At 40.3% G+C, this 25,274-nt stretch overlaps 1 protein-coding gene across 1 annotated transcript in view; it reads left to right on the plus strand.

The window, feature by feature from the left end:
• ipo11 (importin 11) overlaps positions 1 to 25,274 on the plus strand; it is a 92,192-nt gene that overhangs the window by 62,831 nt on the left and 4,087 nt on the right. The window contains exons 23-29 of the mRNA XM_030774504.1: positions 1,195 to 1,274; positions 2,724 to 2,804; positions 7,974 to 8,069; positions 8,202 to 8,315; positions 9,299 to 9,420; positions 15,042 to 15,137; positions 15,841 to 15,925. Coding sequence (XP_030630364.1) covers positions 1,195 to 1,274; positions 2,724 to 2,804; positions 7,974 to 8,069; positions 8,202 to 8,315; positions 9,299 to 9,420; positions 15,042 to 15,137; positions 15,841 to 15,925 — 674 coding nt within the window. The remainder of the gene's footprint in view (positions 1 to 1,194; positions 1,275 to 2,723; positions 2,805 to 7,973; positions 8,070 to 8,201; positions 8,316 to 9,298; positions 9,421 to 15,041; positions 15,138 to 15,840; positions 15,926 to 25,274) is intronic.

Raw genomic sequence — 25,274 nt, forward strand, 5'->3', positions numbered from 1 at the left:
AAAAATGCAGATGTTTTATTTTGAAAAGGGTTGCTAGGCAGTGAATGAGGAAACATTGAAAAGAGAAGTAAAATGGTAAAATGATTGTTCGAGCTGTAAATCAGTATTAGTACCGTGACTATTCACATGACTGTGCTGAACTTTACACCATACCTTCTCTACACTGGACCTTTTCTTTTTTCTTCCCTTCTCCCCACTGCAGCTAATGTTCAGACAAATCTGAAGTATTTCTTCATCTTCTTCTTCTTCTTTTTTTAAAGAATTTGCTAAAACAAACATCTTCCTTACTTTGCTTACATCACAGGCATGCTTTGTAAATAAAACAGAGTGGAAATGTCAAGTCGACAAAGGATGTTTTTTTTTTTTTTTTTTTTAAAAGGCCAAGGCCGCTGCCCGGCTGACTTTGCTGTCTAGTGCTGAGTCATGTGACATCATAACGATCATAAACGACTAAAGACTGTTTTCGAGTTAGTCACCAGACCTATGCATCCAATTAAATCAGTAGGAGGTCTATTTTACAGAATTGTTGTTATATATATGTATGTATTTATGCATGTGTGTGTATATATATATATATATATATATGCACACGCACACACACACACACACATATATATATATATATGTATTTGAATATATATAAAATACTGTGTGTGTGTGTACATACGTGCCATATAGTGAGAAAGATATGGATATATGGTCTATAACAATATCGTATATTTGGAGCTGCCTACATTACTGGGGCTGTCTTAGTCTCAGCCTGAGAGTGGACATTTCAGGTGTTCAGATTACTGACAGTAACCTGCAAGGTTATACAGGATGATTCATAGTGCTGAGACCTGAGCAGCCCTCGGTGGAATAACCCCAACTATACAGAAGAGCCACTTCCACCGCAGTGTGTCTCCCTCCCCAAGTTTAGCGCCGTCATCAGGAGAATTTCTCCATTTTTCAGTGACTCATAGTCTCTGTGCTGTATGGATCTCGTTGTCAAAAGAGGTTTGGTCTTTGGATCCTTCAGGTTTTTCAAGGTCATGAAAGATTACATCTGTCTCCTCTCTACAAGGCTTCTCTTCTTTCCTTGGCTTTTCCATTTAGTCTTCCTCTTGCGTCTCCTCCATCTCTTATTCTGTCTTTCGCCCTCCCAGGACTCAGTTTGTATTTATTTTTTTGCACTTTTTTTTCCCCCCGTTACAGAGATGAGCTCAGAAAACCTCAAGACGTGCTTCCAAATTATCAACGCCTACACCTACTTATCAGCCACAGAGTTTTTACAGGTAAGTAAAAAAAAAACAACAACAACGACAACAAAAAAACACAGAAAATTCACTGATAGCGAAGGAAGCATAGTAGAACATGAAAAAGAGTCAGACATCGTAGATGTTGTTTTTATATTAATATTTGAAAAGGGCTGGCTAACAGCTATTTCAACAAACGGAACTGTGCCCGTGCGAATTTGAAAAGCAGTGAAGCGGACGGCCTTTATCGCGTATAACAGAAAGAGGAGAAGGCAACTCTGTCTCCGAGTGAAACATCATCTCAGTTGTTTGTACTAAGTTAGTAAAATATACATTCCAGTGGTGTTTTGTTATTTCATACAAATGATATCTCTTAATAACCAGCGTCTTTGCCAGCGCGAATGGCATAACTGCCGTGTTCTCACTCTCTTTTGTAAGCCTTGGTTGTTAGGACAAATCTTTGTTCCCTGTTCCCTGAATGAGATGAGCTGCAGAGAATACAGATTATAAAGATCTGTCAGGTGTTAGCTTTTAGCTTTTTGTGTCTGTGGTTGCCATGGAATTGAATGACTGGTTTGGCAGTGACAGGACTATTGAATATTTTTTGGATTTCTTTTTTTTTTTTTCTTTTCTCTTATTTTGTTAAAGCCGTGAGATTAACAGTACTACTCTTCCACAGAAGAGTCAAACAGTGAAAACTTTGCTCAGGAGCTTTCGTAGTAGCAGAGTGGCTGAGCCATTCTTTGTCCTGTTAAAGTACCATTGCGTCTTAGCATCTGCAAGAGAACAGGTTGGAAACTCACAAAGCTTATGGTGTAATAGCTGCCAGTTCTCTTGCACTGTTTCTGCGGCCCCTGTCCAATTAACCTTAATGACTAGATTATAATACGGTAAAGAGCATCCTGAATCTGATTTTGTTTGTATTTTAGACTAGCTTCTAACAGAATGAAAATGATAGGCTTGCGTTGTTTTCTCTCTCTCTCTCTCTCTCTCTCTCTCTCTCCCCCTTGTAACAAAAAAGAAAAGAAAACTATAGCAGGCTCATTTACATATTAAACAAGTAAAAATCATTGGGCTGTTTGAAACTATTAAACAGGCAAATGGCGGGTGTGTGATAAATGCTTTGAATTTGGAACACTCTAGATAGTGTTGTAAATGAGTGTCCATTCCTTTGGTTGAGTACAAATGTATAATTCAGTAAAAATAACTCTTTCCATAAATTTGACATAATGTACACACGTGTTCATGTATTTCATCAGAAGCTGTGGGGTTGAAGCAGCTTGTAATGAACTAAAGGATATGTCATGGTCAAAGAGAATTAATAATCCTCTTTCTCTCTCTCTCTCCCCCTCTCCCCCTCTCTCCCTCTCTCCCTCTTCTCTGTCTCTCTGTTTCTCTCTTGCTCTTTCATCCTCTCCTATTCTCTGTCTCTCTCTTTCTCTCTCTCTGCTTCTTTCCATCTTTCCTCTGTAAACTCTAAACTCTCAGAACTATGCTGAAGGCCTGTGCAGATCCTTTTGTGAGCTGATGACAGACATCACCACTGAGGGACAAGTCCAAGTTCTGAAGGTACATCTCAACTCTGGGACATCCCAGTCTGTTCCCCTTACACTCCAAAAAAAAAAAAACAAAAAAAAAACCAACCAAACAAAGAAGAAGAAAAAAAAAAAAAACCCAAGCCATTCTTTCGCGCACGGCACCATTGTACCTAATGGCTTCACGTCCGTCTTCTGTCGAGAGGAGCTCGGTGACACTTTGAAGACAACACAAAGACCAGAAGTGCCCTTTGCTCTCCCATCTCTTTTTTTTCTCAGCAGGGATCTCTGAGATTTCATAAGTCAGGCTCTTCTGACACTGCTCCTTGCTTTTTTTTTTTCTTTCTTTTTTTTTTAAACACCCCATTTCCATAGGCGTCAGCTTGAAAGGTACCTCACCAAGAGAATTTTCCTTTCCCCTCCATTACCCACCTCTGCTGGCTACAAGACAAAAAAAGAATGGTGTCATGCAGCACTTCAGTCATGTTTTTTTTCTACATCATGTTCTTGTTTTTTTCTTTTTCTTCTTCTTATTTTTTTTTTCCCTTCCTCTGTTAAATTGTCTGCCAACTCATCACTAATGGAGCATGTTTTTTCTTTGTCCTGCTTATTTTTTATTTCGTGGAACATCTTGTTTTTCGAAGAAGCGACTGACGTAAACTTCAAGGTCAGGCTCTTCCCCGCGCTGTAGTGTTGGAGCCCGTCTTTTTAGGAGCAGCAGTAGCAGGGGGGCTTGTGGGTTGTGGGGTGGGTGTGTGTGTGTGTGTGTGTGTGTTTGGGGGGGGGGGGGCGGGTGTCTCAGTATAAAAGCCAGCATGCCACCATGTTGGGTTGCTGCTGGCGTTCAGAGACTGTGCTTTGAGCTTGGACCTCCTGCCAGCCAAGCTGTACTATACAGACCCTCTGGATACCCTGCTGCCCATTTTCAGGATTAAAAAAAAAAAAAAAACATGCACTCTCCCTGGGGAGCACAGCTAGGCCACTGTAGTTATTCACTCTCGTTCTTAATTTCAAAGAAACAAAGTAACTCATCCATAAGCTCAAGAATTTGATCAAGGTTATCTTACGTTTGCCTGCGTCTCATTTTGGCTTTGTCTCCGCATAGTTTCACAGAAATTTTTACCAATGATTCTTTCTCAGCCTTAGTGTTCGACGGGATATTAGGGGTGTGTGTGTGTGTGTGTGTGTGTGTGTTTGCGTGTGTTTTGTCCTCAGTGCTTTGGTTGAATAATAAAGGGAACATAATTTAGAGGACAGGCCCAAGGTTATCTGAGACATACTGTTTGAAGGAATGCCTTGCACTTTTCTGTAATGATGTGTGAATCAGCAATGGAAGGCCATTCTGTTACCATGTGCACCAAGACGGAAGGCGGTATACCATTAGAATTTACCAAAGCTAAAGGCAGAATACCCTTCGAGTTCACTAATACCGAAGGCAGAATTCCACCTTGAACTCAAGAGTGAAGGCAAAATACTGTTTGAATTCGGCAAGACCGGAGGCAGAATACCATTTGAATCGAATTTACTAAAGCCGTTTGAAGAGCAGTACACCTGTCTGGTTTGAGTCCAGTTTTCTGCTCTGTACAATTATCCCATCATAGAACATGCACGGACAAGCAGATGCTACACATAAGTAGTGTTTTCTTTTGTCTAGTGCCCTTGTACGCACACTTGCAATATGATAAAAGATTTTTGGCAAGTCTGTCCGTCTTTCGGATATGCGAACTGAAGAGTGGCCCACGTCAGAGGATGAAACGACACGGTCAGCTTTTGACAGTGCACGTCATGTTCGGAGTGATAATGCATACTGACAGTGAATCATGCTGTCTTGACTTTGTTTGGTGATCACCTCTCTGGGTTTGTGTCATTTCCTTTGCGGTTTGGCTTTTAAAACGGAGAAAGAGGAGTGCTTGGCAAAAAAGGACTGAACATAGGTTAACCTTGAGCCACAGTCTGCACCCTAAGGAACGAAAGATTAGAATTTGCTTTTACATATTTGGAACGTTTGTTCAAATCCAGTTAATACATTAGCTATAGATCTTCCACATTTAAGCTTTTTTTTTTCATCCTGTAGGAGCTCAAACCTGTCCTCTGTTGAATTCTGCAGTTAAATGCAAACAGCAATGATTTTGCACTCAAAACTATTTATCAGAAGGATTGAAAGTGGAAAAAAAAAGGATTTTCTGCACATGACATTTGGTCTTATTTCTCCACATCCTTCACACGGTACCCGCGATACGCCGTGTAAACAGCTAATCACCGTGATCAGAGGTCCCCATGAATGCTAATGTCCTGTGGCTATTACTATACACACAGTATATTACCTTAAACACGCGAAAGAGGCAGGAAGTCCTTTTTCCAGTGTCATGTACGTCCTCTTTCATCACAGCTCGAGAGTCGCGGTTTCATTAAATAACCTGTGTAGGTAGTATGGCTTTTGAATGTGTGGGCAGCTACTCCATTAACCTTGAGTTCTTTCCCCTGTCACTCTGCTATAAAACTGCCATGTTTCTGATTCTCTCTCTCTCTCTCTCTCTCTCTCTCTCAGGCTGGGAGACAGGAGGTTTGTTACTTGCTAATTAACTTGTAATTCAAGTCAGGCGTATCTAAGCGGAAAAATTGTTTGGCACAGCCGGTCTCCTCTTAATTGACACAATATTTAATTAACACTGAAGCTGGGGTAGCCTCCCCACTAAATTCCTTTTGAGAGATGTCTCTTACACCAAAGACACGGGAACGATGAACATTGGCAGGACGCTTTTCCGCTTTTCTTCTCTTACCTTAGACGTGATTCAGGGACGCCGTAGTTATTGTGTTTTGACAGGAATTATCATTTTACCGTCAGATATTAAGTACGCGCAGAATCTTTAAGAAGTATTATGGCAGTATGAAAGTCAGAGATGTGTTAGATTTGAGCGGTGTGTGACAGTTCAATATCGCTGTTCGGAGCTACGATGAAACCTTGGAACCTTCAAACTCAAAAATGTCAAATGGTTAAAATGTCTCTTCCCCTGCCTTCCTTAAACTCCTTTGTTGTTACACAACTCAGTGTGCTCACAGAACCTGATTCCTTTATTTCTCTCTCTCTTTCTCTCTCTCTCTCTCTCTCTCTCTCTCTCTCTCTCTCTCTCTCTCTCTCTCTCTCTGCTTGCTTTTCTCTCACTGTGTGGGTGTTCATTTTCTCTGTAATTTTGCCTCTTAATCTCTCCGTATTAAATTTTGACGCATTTGCATTTCTTTGTTTCACCCCTAAACAAACTTGAGTTGTTTCGTTTCTTTTAGTTATTTCTGATCCAATTTGAATTCTGTTGCCACAGGGTTGAGTATCAGACTCATTAAGCTCGTAAAGACCTGAGTGCAGCTGGATATCTGTACTAAATGCACCTGTTGGGGCCGGATTATAAAAACAAATCACTAAAAATGTCATATCCCAGTGCCTTGTTTACCCTGTTCCTTCAACCTGCCACTGTCACCATCCGGTGTGTTTGGATAAGGTGATGACTAACAGTTTGGGGGGGGCGTTTATTTTGGAATCCTCATAGCTTTTAAAGGGGTCACAGCAGTAACATCAAAATCGCCTAGTTGAGGATACAGAATAAGCTCTGGGGGTTTACGTGTTCCAATCCAGCACCCTGCACCCTCATTCTCCTTGGCCAGATATGTTTGGAGCTGCAATTTCCACATCATGCTCCCATCTCATCCTCCCTCTCTCCCTGTGGCCTAGTTCTGCTTTATATACCAGGCCACTTTATAGTGTCAACAAACAGGTTTTCCTGTCACAAGTCTGAGGGCTTGTGTTTTTTTTTTTTTGTTTTTTTTTTTTAACATCAGTCAGGATTAGAGCTAAATGGATGTGTGAGGGTTCTGTGATGGCAAGAGGCATACTCTAGCCTCTTTAGGATGCCTCTTCACTTGATTGACATTGATTATATTTTAGAGGAATGAGGGCAGTCACCTGTGAGTCACATATTTCAGGCAGAACAACGCAGCTGAATTATAGCTATTGTCACTAGAAAAATATAATGCCTTTTTTCATCAACAAGAACTTATCAGCCTATTTCCAAAATAACTGAAATTTACGGCACTGCAATGGAGTAAACCCGTTGATAAACTGACTAATTGATCTCTTTATGTAATTTAAGGCTTAGTTAGATCTAAGGGCCAAATCAGTAAAATTTTTTTCATTTTTGTTAATTGATGTGTAAATAATACGCCTTTTAATTAAAACTTCGTTAAATAAATAATTTTAGGTATAAACATCCTACAACAGTACCTTTGCTGTTCTGCATGCCTAAAAGAGTTTATCTAAATATCTGTCAGACAACAAACTGGGAAACATTCAGCAAAAAGTGTATGTGTGTCACAGTGTGCTATTTATTTTATGCAGGTAATCTTATCCATTAGGTTTGAGGACATTCATTTAAATTCAATTGAAATTCAAACAGTCATTATCTTTGTGTTTGATGGATTAGGTTAAGTACTAGCTTACCCAAAAGATTTAGATAGGAATGAACTTCAGCGTTCCTGTTGATCGCGACTTTATCTTTTTCTCAGACATTCTTATCTTTCATTCATCACTCACCACAAACACAGTTATGTAGAAACTTCCAGACCTTTCTCACTGCTTCACTGTATTGGCCCTGTCTCAGCTTTCTGCGGCTGCTGCGTTTCACCAACGCTCATAAAAAAAAAACGTCTTGTTGTCTGTTTAGTTAAGGAGACTTATCTCAGTGCAAGGTTGAATTAAATGACCAAGAAATAATCTTTCATTAGCATATTATTGCTATTCCCATGCTATGCCTGTCTGCTTGTTTCCCTCTTTACTGTCTCCCCAGGCTAGTCTTCAGATTACTCTTGTCTGCAGCCTTTTGTCTTTTTCTCTTTTTTCTTTTTCTTTTTTTGTTTTTATAAGTCTTCTCTTTTTGCGTCTCAGTGTCTTTTAAGACCTCCTTTTATTCGACTTTCTCTTTCTCTCCCCATTTTAGAATTCTCAGACAGATTTTTTATTGTCTAAAATTATGGCCACCACCGTCCACATTATATATCACTGGGTTGTAAAAGTGTGTTATAAATGGGGTCAGATGTTCTGTGTTCATTGCCTATATCAAACTCTCCTTTCTCTCTCTCTCTCTCTCTCCCTCTCTCTCTCTCTCCCTCCCTCCCTCCCTCCCTCCCTCCCTCTCTCTCTCTCTCCCCCCTACAGGTTGTGGAAATTGTAATAAAAGTAAGTCCAGTCTTGGGATCTCACATGTTCCAGCCTCTGCTTCCAGCAGTATTCCGTGGGATTGTGGACGGAGAGGTGAGTCATAATGGACAGATGAAATGAAAAAAAAAAAAAAAAACTCATCTTGAACTGTTGACCGCCTGTTCTGGTTCTGATTTCATCTGCTCCCTATCTCAACGCCACCTCCATCTGTTTGTTTTGCCTCAGAGATACCCAGTGGTCATGTCCACGTACCTGGGCGTGATTGGTCGAGTTCTGCTGCAGAACTCCAGCTTCTTCTCCTCGCTCCTCACACAGATGGCTGCGGAGTTTAATCAGGAGGTGAGCGTCGCAAACACGGATTCGGAAGTCTTCAGGTGCATCTTTTGGCACGAGAGCAAGTGGCTTTATGCAAGCTCAACAACAAAGGGGCAGAGTGTTTGGCTTCTGCCTCGCCTGTGTGCGCTACAGGCGGTTGAGATGAAGATAAATGTTCCACTCTGTCGTATCTCAGTCAGTTGTATCTGTTGAAGTTTTTTTCTGCTCTGTTTCTTATTTAGAAAGGAAAACAGCATTCAAACAAAAGTTAGGAAACTAACCCTTTTTGGTCTTTTTTAACAAGTGGGGCAGCTCCCTGTGCAAAAAAAAAAAAGGGTTTTTTCTTCTTCTTTTGCATCCACAACAAGACCATCATTTGTTTGTTTCTGGGTGGTATTGTTAGCGCAGTGCAGTATAGAGACTAATCAAGAACTCCTGCGAACTTCTGCTCTCTCTCCCTCTGCCTCTCTCTCTCTCTCTTTTTTATATTCTCCCTCTCTCTCTCGCTCTCTCTCTCTGTTAGTCTCTGTTGTGGCTGCTGATGAGCTAACTACCTCTGTAATTTGGTCCCTGTGGAGCCCCCCCCCCAAGTCTTGTTTGTGCCGCCCACAACCCTGCTCAGCCTCTCAACCCCCGGCTAGATTTCCATAGGACCATCTCTCTGTTGAATAATTGAAGTCATTTGCACTTTGTATATGACTCTGGCCCCATTAATTACTGAAGCATCTAGCCTGAGGTGACTGAGTCTGCCATCTCTGAATCAGCAGGATTAGCTGTGGTCCAAAGGGGGTAACATCTCTCACAATTTGTTTTGACGGACAGCGAAAACAGATGATGGCTATTAGACTTTGATGTTGCTCTCAGATTCATGCATATAACATAACGTAACCCTATGCGGGCTTACTACTAAACAAGGCTTTTGAATAAGTCAGAATGAAGTGTGATTTGGAAAAAAAAAAAAAAAGAGAGAGAGAAAACCGAGTGTGTGATTTGCTTGGCTCTCACAGATGGACCAGCTTTTGGGCAGTGTCATCGAGATGTGGGTGGACCGTATGGACAACATCACACAGCCAGAGAGGAGAAAACTCTCATCTTTGGCTCTGCTTTCATTGTTACCCTCAGATAACAGGTACGTCCATGGTTAGAACGTCACTCTCAACAATAAAACGACCCCCTAATAAGATCAGTGCCCCCTCCCTAGTCACCAAAACATTAGACAGAATCCTGAAGTGGTTTATTCATTTATTTTTTTGTAATGTAACTGTTCAAGATTTCTTTTTTGAGATGAATGAATGCAATCTGCCCGGCATCTGAAAACTCACACTCCTTCGCACTGTTCAGAGTCTATCGAAAAAACAACAGGATGCTCCTCTCCTGAAATACCAGGAACAGAGAAACAAGAATTTCACGGAAATGAAATGTATAACTGCAGCGAGCATCTCGTAGGGCGACTTAGTTAGTGTTCTACTAAAGAATTCTACACCTCGCGCGGAAACTTCCTGTCCCAAACAGGTACTAAGGATAAAGAATGTGATTATTGAGCACTTTATGCGTCATGGATCTCCGCGGATTCTTGGGTGGAGCTGAGAGAGATTTTTAGAAATGGGAGTTTTTTTTGCCACAGCAGTGTATATTTATATTGTATTACAAGTCTGAGTAATGGGTTTTTTTGGAGGGGCGGGCACTGTTTGCTTAGTACCATATAGTCCTCAGACTGTCCTCAAACAGTTATTCTCATTTAATTCAAGAGAAACAACACAGAAATGTTCCCTGTGTTTGTTTAACAAGTCAGGGTTTGATGAAATCTAGGGCAGCTTTTTTGCTTGTTTATTTATTCATTTAATGGGATCCCTCATTCCCCCATTAGTTCTCCCGCCTCTTTCTTCAGGATTCAAGCTCAGTTCCTCGACGGTTGTCCTCGCAGCGTGAAAAATGGAGAACTTGTCACGCAGACTGTCAATGCGGTACCCCTCTTTAGATATCACAACCTCCAGAGCACAGAAACACACCACAAACATTTCGTTAATAATAAACGGAGGCAGTGCAATACAGCGAAGTCCAGTCATTACGACCGCACCATATAGCATGTTAGTGATATATAGTAACTCGCCCGTATGTGGTTCATATTTCAAGCTAATGCGTTTTTTTTTTTTTTAAGACATGCTTTGAACGACACCTCCATTGGCATGCAGTGACGTTCTTCCTGAAGCTGAAAGCATCTGGTTCGGTGTGCTTATGATGGAGTTGATTTGAAAGTCTGGAGTTTCTTAGACTGTAGCATTGCTGTGCAAATGGCAGCAGACTGTCGCAGATGGAGAATTTTTGGATCATTTGGGGAGGAAAAAAAAAAACAACAACAAAAAAACACAACACGAGGTCGTTTCAGCAGTCCCATTTCTCATTACAATCAGCCCCCGATGCTAAATCTGAGCCATCTGTAGAGAAAGACCCCGTACATGCCCCCCGGACTTTTTAGGTTTATGTCTCCACAGAAAACATTCCGATTCCTCCTGTTTTTGACAGGTGTTGGTCGTCGATTTTGTTTTTACCTTGCGGATTTGTCTTTATTTATGCTACGTCTCCAAAAATGAACGTTATGTCAGGGGGGCGCAGGGAAGTGATTTGAATCCAAAGCCCAGGGTCTTACCACCTCATAAAATTTTATTGATTTCTAGAGCTTTCCGTCTCAGGTAGATCAATAAAGATCTCTGTCGCTACCCCCTTTCTCTGTGGTTTCTAAGCTGCACCTCACCGGAAAAAGATGCCAGAGACAGTCCCTACATGTTTGTTTGTTTGTTCGTTTGTTTGTTTGTACCTTTCAGCGTAGCTTTTTATTAAAAACAAAGGGAGGAAAAAGAGAGGGGAGGGAAAGCTCCAGCGACGCGAACAAATCACACGACATCACACTTTTTAGACAGATGTAACCCGTGGTGTTAAGCTCTTTCCGTTTGTTTTGCTCTGAGGCACAGAACTCGTTTTCACGGTCGTGCTTTATAGTCTTTGGCATGCTGTTCAGGTATTCAATGCGGTTGAGTTTTTTTGTCTCTTGCATCCAGCAAATTCCACAGTAATGTGTCAGTGTGCGAACGTGATTTACTGAATTCTTTTCTTTTTTTTTTTCTTTTTTTGCGCTAGTGATAGACAGCAACCGTTTCCTTCCTGGCTTTTCTTGTTTGCGAGTATATGACTCAAACGATTCAGACCAAATGATGAAACCTGTATCGGAGAGGATTTGTAAGGGAATAGTAGAATTGGATGGTATGAGGTGCAACACCTCAATTTCTCTGGGCATTGCGTTAACTTCGTTTGGTATTTTACACAGCTCTTACCTTTCACCCGAGTGAAGATTTCCAGTGAATGAAAGGCAGAGGACTTACAGAGGTCAGGGTAGAGAGACTGACCTCTCAGAATCACCTCAGATTCCTGAAACCTACGACAACTGTGGCAGTTAACTCAGCCACACAGTTTGATATCAGTAACACATTCATTCATTTCCTTTTTTTATTTTTTCTTCTTAACTCAATCAGAACAAAATTTTGATGCAAAAAAAAAAAAAAAAGGGAAAATTAAATTGAGCTTATCAAATGTGCACATGCAAGCGCAAACACGCACACATGCACACACACACACATGCACACACACGCACACACACACACACACACACATATATATATATATATATATATATATATATATATATATATATTGAGAGAGGGTTTATTACTGAGGAGGTTTGTGATGACGTCAAAACTATTTCTACTCACCGCATTTTCATGCATTGTTAGAGAATGCTACATGTTTTCCTTTGAAAGGAGGGGGCCAGTATTACTCAATACAAAATAAACTGATAAATTATTGAGGAGGAAGTCTGATATAACGTAAATCAAAGATAGTGCACGTCAGGTAAGAAAATCTCTACGGTGTTTCATTTTATGCAAATAGACCTTCTGGATAACGACGGCCTCTGATAAGGATTACCTCAGTGCCTGGTGCTTTTTTTTTTTTTCTTTCTTTTTTTTTCCTCCTCTTCTCCTCTTCACTTACATGGCATTTTGCATGCAGAATTTTAATGTTGTTCGTTAGTTTCTTGTGCAGTGAGGGTCATGTGATGGATTTTATTTACACTAAGAAATCTATATCGCCGCACTCCCGTAGAGGACCTTGAATAACGCGTGTGCATCTCGGCTCAGAACTCCACTGTGACTTTGGAGAAAGTTCTGCAAGTTGAAAATGACTTGCTTATCAAGTATAGCAGAAAGTGATGAAAGTGTGTCACAATGACAGGCGTTTTGTGAGTGATAGCACCGCTTATCTGTTGTAGGTTAATTGTGTAATTATTGCTCTTTAATGTGAAGTTTTATTATGTCGTTTGGGTCAAATGTGCTTTTGTTTTTTGTTTTTTTTCTTTTTGTTATGTGTATGTGTCTGTCTTTATGAGTCAGAGAATTGCTGACCTGATTCTGTCATTCTTAAAAGCATCCTTTCATCTGTTCTTGTCCTAAAACTAAATGCAGAGGAAGTATTATGATATGTGGTATTTAAACTCCCATTCTATCCGTATGCACTTTCTAGAAGAAGCCACAGAACAAAACTTGATTATATACCAATCTTTCAAATATGTCTTTGACCAGGCTGTGTATTTTTGGTGGACTGTTAAGTAGTGATTTAAATGTAAGGTTTTTTTTTTTTTTTTCATTTAGTAGTTCATCGTTTGGTTTTCCACAGATGTTCTTTTGGCTGAATTTTATAACTGAATGGCTCAGTTGGGCTTGTCAGTCATTGATTGACTCTTATGTAACAGTACATAACCTGGACTATTTCCTTTTTCCACTGTCCTTCAAAGTCTGAACCCGAGATCTCCTTGTGTGCAAAGGCATCGAGCATTTGGTGTGTTTTCATCATATGGCCTCTGGTTTGTGTGTGTGTGTGTCTGGGTCTGTGTGCATGTGTGTGTGTGCGCTTAGAAATTATATAATCTTCTCTCGCGTCTCATTCAAATGATAAGAAATCTTTAATATGATGCCTCGATGATCGGTTGCCATGGCAGCGGTGGCGGTTCTAATATCTCGAGACTGTGATAACGCTGCTCCCTGACTTTATTATGCGACAAAAAATGTTATTAAAGTAGTAAATGTTATTGAACACATGACAGAGAGAGAGAGAGAGAGAGAGATGTACGGCTGGTGTGAAGCACTGTTTACCTATAAAGGTTTCATAGTGGCAGGCTGCATTATGTTGAACTTTTCATATTGAGAAGAGTAGAGAGACTCTGGTGTATGTTCAGGCAACCACTCAATAGCCTCTAACTCAGTCTTGTATGTAAATTTATTTAGTCATTAATTACTCTCTTAAATTGTATATGTATGTTTACTTGTACTTGGATTGCTTTTTACTGTTTGGAAAGAAGGGTAAACTGCCGTATGTGTGTGTGTGTCTGTGTTTCTGTGTGTGTGTATATGACATGGGTAATGCAATTCATTATCTAAAATTTGTCTAGAAATCTATTTAGCTCTTGATTGGCAAAAACTAGTTAATGTAACATACTAGTTAATGTAACACGGGTGTTCTATCTTGCTTGATCTCTTGGGCTCTGAAAAAGTGCGAACTTTATGTAACTGCCCTTTCATTGCAGTTCGATTTAATGTTATGTGTAGGTCTTGGACCATTCTCCATTTCATTGTGACCGTTTCATCTTTCCCATTCGATCGGGTCACATTACATGTTCAGATGTGGCATCTATATTGCTATTGACTGCATCATTCCTCACCGCAATTTTCGGCGATTGAAGCCCAACCTTAAATCTGTCCATTACACTGGCCGCAATAAGGCTGACTGTCGACCGTGACCGTGGACAGCCTTGCGACGGCTCCGTGGTAAAGAGAACTGACAGCAGGCGTTATACGTGAGAACTGACCTTTGCTCCTCTTACTAGATCAGTTGCGGGTCGTGTCGGTTGTCATTTATCGATTTAACGTTGAAAATGTTAACTCGTCGGAAAAAAAAAAAAAAAAGCTGCTGTGTTTCATCACAGAGACGTAAAGCGGCTTTAATTACGCTGTCGACAAGCAAGACGCACTAGAAGCAGACGCAGTGAGAGATGTAATTCTGAATCTCAGGTCTTTCTTGTGTCTTTCTCTCAATCTTTCATGTCTTATCCTAGCAAGTCTTTCATTCTGAGTCCAACTTTACTGGGGTGACTTCTACCACTGTGTGGACAGATGGCACAGGGAATTCTTTTGATTTTGTGTAAGCTCTGCGTGCCCATGACTCCTGTCTTGTTTATTTACTGGTTATAGTTCCTTCATTGGTGTCAGTGTCTTGCCACTGTTTTCAGAATGATGCTATGGACTTGTTAACGCACAGTGCATACGTACATCTCCCGTAATCTCTGTATCTCCTTATGATCCAGACTGCTTTGATTTTCATTGGCTTTGATATGTCCAATATAACGTTATAGATAAATGATGAGTTTATAGATAGAAAAATGAGAGGAGAATCTGGAAAGATAATGAGAAAATGATGAGAGGAGAATATAAAAAGATAATGACATAGTTCTGAGGTAGGAAGACAGAAATACTCAAGCTCTCCTGCCTTTGCCTCACATGCAAATCTATTTAATTTGAACATCTGCAACCGAATCAGAACATATACGTCTTCAAGTGATGCGGTCTTCTCATGCTATGTCCTAACGAGGTCTTTCTTATTAAAAAAAGAAAAAGTCTGGTCCTAATGGTGGGGTTCGTTTCTCAGTGTCATTCAGGACAAGTTCTGTGGGATTATTAACATCTGCGTGGAGGCACTGCATGACGTCATGACGGAAGATCCAGAAACAGGAACCTTCAAAGAGTGAGTCTGTTTTTTTGGGGTTTTTTCTCCCCCCTCCTTTCTTTTTTTTTTTTTTTTCTTTCGTTTTTTCAGTCCCATGACATTCTTCCTTGGCAGAGCAATACGTCTGTCTAATAGTGTGTAAAATAGAAAAACAAAAAAAAAACCCTACGTACAGTCATAAAGAACAGTCATAAAGAACAGTCATAAAGAACAGTCATAAAGAATGTTTGTCTGCATGTGAAATGGCATGAAGAAAGTGACCGTGTCAGTGGAATTCGGCCTGTAAAAGTGTGTTTTTCTTGAACCTTCAACGGAGTCTGGTATTCAGCCTTGTTGCTGCTTGAATTCTTTAGCATCCTCTGACGTTTTGAAGAGAGGACCTAAAAGTGTTGTTTTGTTTAGTTTTTTCAGTAAATTGACTAATGTAACAGTTATAAGTGGCTCGTTTCTGAATGGCTTCATATTGATCTTTCATCTTTTAATTAAAAGTTAGTTGAAGTTTCGTAATGTAAAAGTTATAGGTGAGCTGTCTTGTCCTCACGCGTCTCCCTCTGTCAAAACATCTCACAGTTAATTGACTGTTTCACATTGCCTTAAGGCACTGACACACAACAACCTTAGTAGTACTCAAATTCATATAAAATGAGCATGTGTTTCCTCTATTTACATTTATCAGTAACCCAAGACACATAAGCTCACTTTGCCCTTTGTGTGTGTTTAGCTGCATGTTGGTGAGTAATTTAGAAGAGCCCAAACTGACGGACGATGAGGAACCACCCACAGAACAGGACAAGAGGAGGAAGCTGGTGAGTACTGACCCGAGCCCCTTACTGCACAAACACACAGGTCGCTGAGGTCGCCCTTGCTCTACGACAAAGTCGTATGGGCCACCAATACAGCACGTTGGCAAGGTCGTGAACTACCAGCACACCACAACGGTGAGGTTGAACTCCTTTCCAAACGGGAGGCTTCAAAACAGTGTTTTACATTCCCGGATCTGTGAGGTCATACAAGCTCTTACTTAGCAGAAGAATTTAAAATCATGAAAATTAAATATCGGCGGAGAGATGCCGGAATAAATTGTAACTTGAGGTGACTGGGGGAGCGCACAACTGATTATTTTAGAGAGGGTTTAAGAATCAGATCTTTTTTAACAAGCGTAATTTAATAAAATGTGACTAGGCAGACTAGAAGTACTTGTCAGTACAATTTTGAAATAATCTGTTATGCCCGCTGCCTGTCAGCAACTGTGGCTGAATGTGTCATTGCTTGAGCGAGTAAAAATGATTTAATGTCTTTAGATAGGGGTGGGCAAATCCAGTCCTGGAGGGCCGGTGTCCTGCCGGTTTTTGTTTTCACCTCTTAGCTACCTGTTGATTTTCACTTTGAAAACAGGTGTGCATGCTCTTCAGCCAATCAGAGACTGTATTTAGTTGGTCGACAAGAAAAACAGTAGGACCATGGCCCTCCAGGACCGGATTTGCCCACCCCTGCTTTAGATGATTTGATGGTCCATGAATGTTCGCACTTTCCCATTATGATACATGTTTGTTTTATAACACAGCCAGTTTTATTTAATCATACCACTGGTTGGTAATCATACCACTAATTAATGCTAAGAAGTGGTCTCTTAAAATGTAAATATTCCCCTTTTTACTAGGTCGTATTTTAAGATTTTAACATGTTTTTTATTCGTCCCCAAAACAAATAAAAGAAAACAGAAATAAAGGGAAGAAAAATGTATCACACACTTTGCGGAAGTATTTTTCATTATTATATCGGTCTAATGGCGTGTTCTTTGTTCATGGTAGAAGCAGTTGGAGGATTTTAGCCATTGTTCTCAGCTCTCACACACCAGGAAACATACCACTGAGGGCTAATTAAAACCAAGGCCTCGACTAGCAATCATAACCCTCTTTTTAAGGCTCAAAGTACAACCGAGTTACTTAATTTTTATGAATAAAAAATCTTTCCTACTGACATTATAAACTGTTCCTGTCAGCATTTGACACTTAGAATGGCTGGCCTCTGTGAATGAATACGTTTCCACTGTCTCAAACCCTGTCGATGGTGACCTTTTGCTCATGAAAGCAAGTGCTTTACATAGCAGCCAAATAGTCAGACACATTTTTTTTTTCTTTCTTTTTTTTTTACAATAACAACTTCTACAATCTGAGCTTTGTAGAGCTTAGAAAATGTAAACTGTTGTTGATGACTTTGTTTTTTTGCTTTAATTTTCTCTAAGGCTTTATTGAATTTGTCTTGTAGGTGTCATATGTAACATATTCAATCAAGCGACATTATGAGGAAACACGGACATTGTCAGTATATTTGGAAGAGTGAGAGAAAAATTTTTGATGAGACTACCTCGTTGAGTTCTTTCTTGGAAAACAAAAGACTTTTTCCAAATCTTTCTTTTTTCCAAAAAAAGATTATTTCTTCTGGTTTTGTTGGAAAGCTATTCCCCAGGCGTGTGGTGTGTGTGTGTGTGTGTGTGTGTCTAGAGACCATGCTGTGCTCATTGGTGGGTCTTCAGGGAGCGTAACACTGCAGAAAAGAACGATAAGAGATCTCCCTCTCGTGACAGCTTATTATCTAGTGAAAATGAGGCAAATGACAGATACGCCTACCCATCACACACACACACACACACACACATTCATAGACATACTCTCACACAGTTGGTGCACAGCACAGAAATCCTGCTTTGTGAGGGGAAAAAGAAACTCAGAAAACCCCAGTATGCAGCGTAAGATTTGAAAAAGTGAACACTGATATGTTTTCTGAGAGAATATTGGAATATTAACAGACTTTTTTCCCTGAGGACAAGGCAGACCCGTGATGAACAAACTGGGAATTCTGTTTCTGTGCTTTTTTTTTAAAGCTACAAATGACAAAGAATCTCAATGGTAGGGGGGGGGGGGGGGGGGGACAGCAAGTAGAGCACAGAGACGAGAGCACAAATAGTCTCTTTGTGAATCCATGGAGCAGTCAATAAACAATGTTTTGAGAGATGAATTATATAACTAGTCCCAAATGACGCATAAAAGATCAGAAATCTTAATTATCAAACGTTTTGTCTGAACGCAAAGTCTTGCTGCCAACAAATACCCTGTGAAACACTGTGATTGACTTCGGTACTTTTAACAGAAGTGTATGGTTTGTATTGTTTAACTGCTTCTTAATGTTGTGCTAAGATATGCTATCTAGAAAAAAAAAGAAAAAAAAAGGTTCCTGCTCTCTCCGGTATATCTAAAAGCTGTTGATATTTTATCTCTCATTTTGCAGAGTCATTCAAGGCTGTTCTACTGAAGTTAAGCGGAATGCATTGATGGGGACTCCCAATAGATGAATTAATTTGTGCAATGTGTGAATTTTTAAGCTAATAGAGTGTCTTGTATTGATTTGAAACCCATGATATTTGTACTAGATTGATTTAAGATCTAACTTTTATCTTAAAACCATATCCAAGGGGATCTCACTGGGTGTGTGTATTTGTGTGTGTGTGTGTGTGTGTGTGTGTGTGTGTGTGTGTGTGTATGATAGAGACTGTAAAGTGTGTGTCCGTGTGTGTTTTAGGGCTCTGTTTTTGGCCCAGAGAAATGTGATTTACTGGGTTACATTTTTTTTCCCTATCCACTACTGTTAACCTCAACATGCAGGATATTTTCTTGCGAGTGTGAGTTTTGTTTGTTGCCGTCCATCAAAAAATTACGAGGGAAGAACTGCTCACGCTAAGTATATAAATCATTTTCAGGGATGCCCTTTTCATGAACTGTTGACCTTTTTAAGGTCTCCATTTGTCTGTTAATCCTCTTCAATACCGCTAAATTGGGATTTTACGAAGCTAGCGTTTTATTACAGCATGACATTTTCATAGATTATCCTTCGCCTCTCCTGCTGACATGTGAAAACGGTTTCATACTACAGCTGTCGGATTTCAGTCTGTTCTTTCTGCCCTCGTGTTGCTAATAATTATTTTCATCAATGCCTTCTCTGTTCAGTTCACAGTTTGCGCCATCACACCTTGATTCGTATGCACACTGGTCCTTTCATTGGATAAAGCAAGAAGAGATTTCTGTTCATTAAGTTTCTTCCCGTCGATAATATAGGGTCTATATATAGCCCTGAGTCTTTGACCTTTTCCACATCCAAATGAAGAGCTCTCAGCGTGTCTCAGACAACTTAACCTTCAGCTCCTGCTGGTATGATGCCATCGAGCATGCTCTTGAGCATGAGCTTCAGAATTCGCGTTTCCATGGAGGATGGAACGCGTCTCGAGAGCTTCTCGCAGTCCAACATCAAAGCTCGCGACCGCTTTTTGACTCGTTTTGAGCAAGTGCTACGTGTTCCTTAAGTGATTTTTAAAGTGTCGTCAGAAGCGAGGAGAGAGATCTCAATCATTCTTTGGCTATCCCTTGTTTATTGAGAAGAGCCATTTGGCAAATCAATTTGAGACGCTAATCAGAAAACTTGGGATAGGGGCTAGCAGCTTCAAAGCTGAGATTAGCATTTGTGAAAGAACTCGCTCGTGCTTCTACGGGAGGAAAGTGTTTGCTCCCAGCATGGCAGAGCCTCCAAAAACGCAAATTTTGACCTTTTATAATCTGCTGTTTCAGTATTAAAGCTGTCTGAAAATCAACTAACAGTGTGACATCTTGAATATCAAGTCCAGTTTATGCCTTCTGTAATAAGGTTGAAGCACCTTTCTCACAAGGCACAGCTGTGTGCTGGGCAGAGTAGAAAGCTCCCGAGTTACTGTTGTGTATCCCTAATGTCGCAGGAAAAGCCTCATTGAATTTCTTAGGGGAAAAAAATAACATGTGTATAACCAGTTGTGCGTCAATTGAAAATGACTAGTTCAAGGGATAAAAGCAACGATTTTCGTTGCAGGCCCACTCGAACAATGTTGATTGGGGTGCGTCAATGAGCGTCTTTTCAAATGAGTCTATAGCTGGGTCGTTAACAGAATTCCTGGAAAGAGATAGACAAAACACAACAGCCTTGTCTACTGTTTTAGTGTTCAGAGCTTTTCCTCCGTCTCTTTTCTTTGACTTCCGAGACAGACGATGGCACAAGCTTCTTTTTCTGTTCTAATACAGCGCCTTTGTATGGTGCTGGGGTCCGGAAGAGAAAGGTGAAAAATAGGGAAGGATGGTATTATGCATCTTTTCATTTCCAATCCCTCGTTTGAATGGCTTAATGTCTCATTTGTAACACTTAATGACTTATTCATATGACCAAGTGGCATCGCTCAGAAGGCCTTGGTAATTTGTTCAGACCGCTGAACATCTTTTGTGGGACTTTGTAACCCATTTCAATGAACTAGAAAGCTTCTTAGACTTGATGATAAGTCTAGAACACGGTATCTGGCTTCCACAGTAAAGTATATAAATTTTATTGCAATTATGTAGTTATTTCGTGTGGTGCACGCTGAGGTGTCCGTGCATTTCCTAGTAGTTTTTCCCTCCGCTACATGTCATCCTAATGTGTCAAAAGCAAGGATGCAGTCATGCTGAGATAAATCCAAATCATTTGTTTCCTTTAGAATACCATGCCTGTCGATTTTTAACTACCAGTAAGCATTTCAGGGGCCTCTGTCGCAAGAAGTTACAAGGAACGTTAGTTTGACCACATGGAGCCCAGGCAAGCTGACCGTTAACCCCTGTACACCTTTAGGACCTTGACCGGTGTGGAGTATGTTTCGTATTGATAAGAGTCAGTCTTTATAATGACCTCATGCTGTTCATTCTCCTCGTTACACAACATTCAGGTCTCTAAAGCTAAGGGGGGGACCGCGCCATAAAAAAAAAAGCTGGTGGACTGTGCGGTTAGCCTATATAATCGTGTCTCCTCTTGCCAAGTTTCGCTAAAGAAAAAAAAAAAACGACTTTTCACAAGTGGATGGTAATGAGGAGTGTCTAGGCGACACAATTTGAATATCAACAATCATTAAGCATTCATTTTGCCGTTTCCTCCAGTTGCCAGCGGATGTTTATATGTGTCTCTTGGCCTATAGAAAACTGTTGGGACGTGCAAGCGTCTGAGGTAAAGAATGAAGTTCTTCCAACTGCTTTAGGCATTTAAATACATATTACCCATCACCAGTATTTTTCACCTTGCTCATTGAGCTTCCATTTGTTAGTATATAAAACGTGATTTAAGCTTCTGTTGAATAAGCTTATATTTTCTTATTGAAGACACAGTCTGTGCCCAGTGAGTTATGAATTTTGAAAGAGTACTTTGGCACAGTGCCTCTGTATTGGTCATAGGCTAAGCTCCACTCAGTTTTCCTCCTCCTTTGTTGAAGTACTTCTTCACTGAAGTACCCCGTTCCACTTTCCGCAGGTCCGGTCCTACAAAAAGATGAGAGGTCTGGACACAGTTATGTGCCCGCATTGCTCATTTTGACATGAAGATGTTTATTCCATCAGCCAAAACACCCATCTGAGTCCTCAGTTTGTCTGCATATATTCAGTCAAGACAAATGGCTGCTTCTTTGACTAGTTTTATTTCAATGCTAGAAAAAGCATGAATAGAAACACATACACACACACACACACACTCTCAGATGTTATACAGAGTCGACGGTGACTTTTTGTTTGTGTATTTTTCTCTGTCTTTGGTTGTCGTGCTTAGTTTGAGGCATCAGCACATAAAGATCTAATTAATATTATCAGTGATGATGGGTGAGCCCAAAGCTAATTGGATCACAGATAATGAACACTGCTGGAATACTTCAGAGGTTAAAGTCATTAATCCCATTTAGCATTTAATGAACTTACACAGTTCATGGATCTTTCCACCTGAAGCTATATTACAGTACGTGTCATTCTGATGTAATATTATAAATGATCTGTTACGCTGTATGTTGTTAATAGAAATATACAAGTTAATCTGCATCTGACAATGTGTTGGAGGAAAGTCATTCACATTATAAATGTCTAGTCTGAGAGGACTTTTTCCCCCTTCTCCAGAGGTCAACCTGTAAGTCAGATTGTGGTTAAATGACACTGGAGAGTTAAACAGACACTTTTTCTTGAAAACAAAAATGGTACAAATGACATTATATTAAGGTTTGTATATATGCTTTCCAGACTGAGTTTAAACTGTGAAAGGAAATCCATGCACTGCTATGCCCTCTGGGTATTTTAGTCAATGTGTTTATGCCGGCGTACAGTGTGGACTTGTGGGTAAATTGGCAGCTAACTTCAGATAAGCTCTCAATTGATTTGGGGTTAAGTGTGCTTTGTTCTCTCAGCCTGAAAAGATTCTCTTAAAGACGGTCCCACAGATCAGCCATTGATTTTAAGGAGTGGTTCACTTAATCACCTCTGGTATTTTGGAATTTTTGAGTAGTTATTTGTTATCACAAAAGCTGTTCGAACTGGCTCCTGAGGAACAGGAAGTTTGACTTTACTGCTCTCACATTAAGAATGTATAAAACTAAACATGCTGACTTCCAAAAATTCTAAAGGACTTTTTGTCTTTCTCGAGTACCACTAACATACAACTCAGGCTGACACCAAAATATTTAAAAACGAGAGAGAGAGAGAGAGAGAGAGAGAGAGATGAAGACACATCACATTTGCAGTTGACTGGGTTTATTTTCCGGAAAGCTAATACTTACTGAGGATTACTTTACTTCAGTTCTTAACTGTCTCAGACATAAGATATGCCATTTAATATTGGTATTCCCCAATACATGTATATCACCGCTGGACTAAATTGTCATTAGAGATTAATCTAGCATACCTCTGTTATCATTACTCTGATGGACTGTCGTTCTGTCTCCACAAGGACACTGTCACTGGCTGTGGATCACCAGCGGTAGCTCTTTGTTCCCAATGCAGTCAGCGCATTGACGATAGTCCTGCAATCACTTCCCGAGACTCATCCAGCCTTGAGTGGCGGGACGTGAACTTTGATGCTGATCGAGTCTGATCGAGTCCGTCGACCCCCGACGACTTCTTTAAGGGTTTCCTTCACGATTTCTTTAAGGGATATGTGTTCAATCTATCCATATAAAATAAAGTTTAAAACAGTGTCCAGAACTTTTGAAGGCTTTTGCTTAGAAGCCTTAGAACTCTGGCAAGCGATTCGCGATGCATTGCTCTCCTTTGATCTGCTACCCACGGCCGCACTGCCATTAATACCCAGGCGAAATGTATGCAAACTGCGCCATTAGCATCATTTAGATTCTATATTAAGAGGTAAGGGAATTAGCAGAGGAAGTGCTGAGTAAGCTAACTCTCATTTAACCTTCCCGAAGAACTTTACGAGGCACAGCGGAGTTTGTTGGCAGGAATTACTTCTGTTATGAAGCGAGAGAAATTACGATGGCTCCGTTTTCTTGCGCTCGGAGGCGTTTTATACACACATTAACTTACGAGGTTTATTTTTTGTTTTGGAATAATAGATTGAGATAACTCTTCACGTTTTGTCAGATATAGAACGCAATGGGCCATTCAATGACACACTGTTCCCAGGGCGGCTTTGAAAGTTGTAAATAGTTCATTATGGTTGTGCTGACAGTTTAGGCCGTGCGCAGGTACGCACATGGGGAGGGTAAGGAAAGTGCCCCGTATTTCAGCCGTTAGCCTTCAAAGGTTGGCTAAATCCAAAAAAAAGAGAGGGAGAAAGGAAGAAAGAAATCTTCTGTACCATTCTCTCATACATTAATTTAATACTGTGAAAAATAATAGTTTGATTAGACACAAATACGTACATTTATAGGTATGATGCAAATAGCTGGTTATGAATGTCTTGTTTTCTGCGTTGAACAGAGGGTTTTATGCTATTTGCTAATTTTTTGGTGTCATTCCAAGTATTACTTAAGGATAAAAATGAAACCCCATCACCCTTAAGAATTCTTCATTTCATACATCTTCACATTAACTTCATTTTGAGAACTGAAACTTCAAAAATTACTTATTCACTCCCAGCAATGATTTAATTGTCTGAAATCCAGTCTTAAAGCTTTAAGCGTAACCCAGAAGGCTTTTCTATATTATGCATGCAAAGGGAGCATTATGCATTTTTAAATGTGAAAGAGAACGCCTTGGCTCTTCTCACTTTCCTATTCCATCACGCCAGCCCAGTTTAACATGCAAGCAGCACTCGAAAAGGTCTTTGGCGGATTAAATGACGGCAAACAAAATATCGATTAATTGCCCAGCGAGGCTGCGCTGTGGGTTTACTTGGTAGTCCATCGCGGCACCTTTTGGCCTGCTCAAACGTGCGGAATTCAGGAGTCTCAAACTTGGAAGTGATATTGATTTCCTAAAACAGAGTCAATTAAAGAAACACTGACTTAGGCCTTTACTTTTTTGGAATTTCTAAGTTTTTATAGCCAGTCCTTTTACATATCAGCTTACATTTTAAAGTCAATACAGAGTAATGTGTGGTTCATTTGAGAAGTTCAAGAAGTTAATCATGCTGCTGTACTCATGATCTGAAGCTGTGGTATTTCAGCTGTGCTTTATTTGAGCTGGGCAGTGAAGGTGACACTTTTAACAGTATGTCAGGGACTCACTACACACACTGGAACAAACTTTTAATTCATGTTGTATGTCAGGTACAGGACCCTTGGCACTGGGCTTTATACATGCCTTCATTTTTCAAAATGTGCGTTTTTCTCAGTGTGCAGTTTTTTTTTTTTTTTTGCGTGTGGTCCTCTGACTCTTTCAAGACACTATATCACCGGGCTGAACAGTCTACCGCCACCACCCCCCCCCCTTTCAAACTTCTCTCCAATCAATACCTTGGATTGCTCATTTTTGAGCAAAAAGTCCAGGCTACATCAGATTAGCGAGATGTCTCTTTTGAGGTGTTTAGCTGAGGTGTAACTCCTTGTTCTGGGACACTCAAGGCTAACCTCAGTATAACTCACATGGAGTCAGGAGTCATCCGTGTGTTGCTTCCCCGTCACTCGTCACTCGTTTGAACATGTCTGCAAGCAGCCCATCTTATACATCCAGCTTTGTATTGGCATTTGCCATGTTCCTGCCCTAGGGGAAACTGATATATGTTAGACATGAGAGAAAAACGTTAAGTACCTCATGTTTTATGGTGTCACAACATGACAGAAAACATTCATCACTGTCATGGAATAAGATTTTGGGCTGCCATTGCCACCTTAAAATGGATGCAGTA

Source organism: Chanos chanos, chromosome 1 (genome assembly GCF_902362185.1).
Source record: "Chanos chanos chromosome 1, fChaCha1.1, whole genome shotgun sequence".
NCBI classification, from domain to species: Eukaryota; Metazoa; Chordata; class Actinopteri; order Gonorynchiformes; family Chanidae; genus Chanos; species Chanos chanos.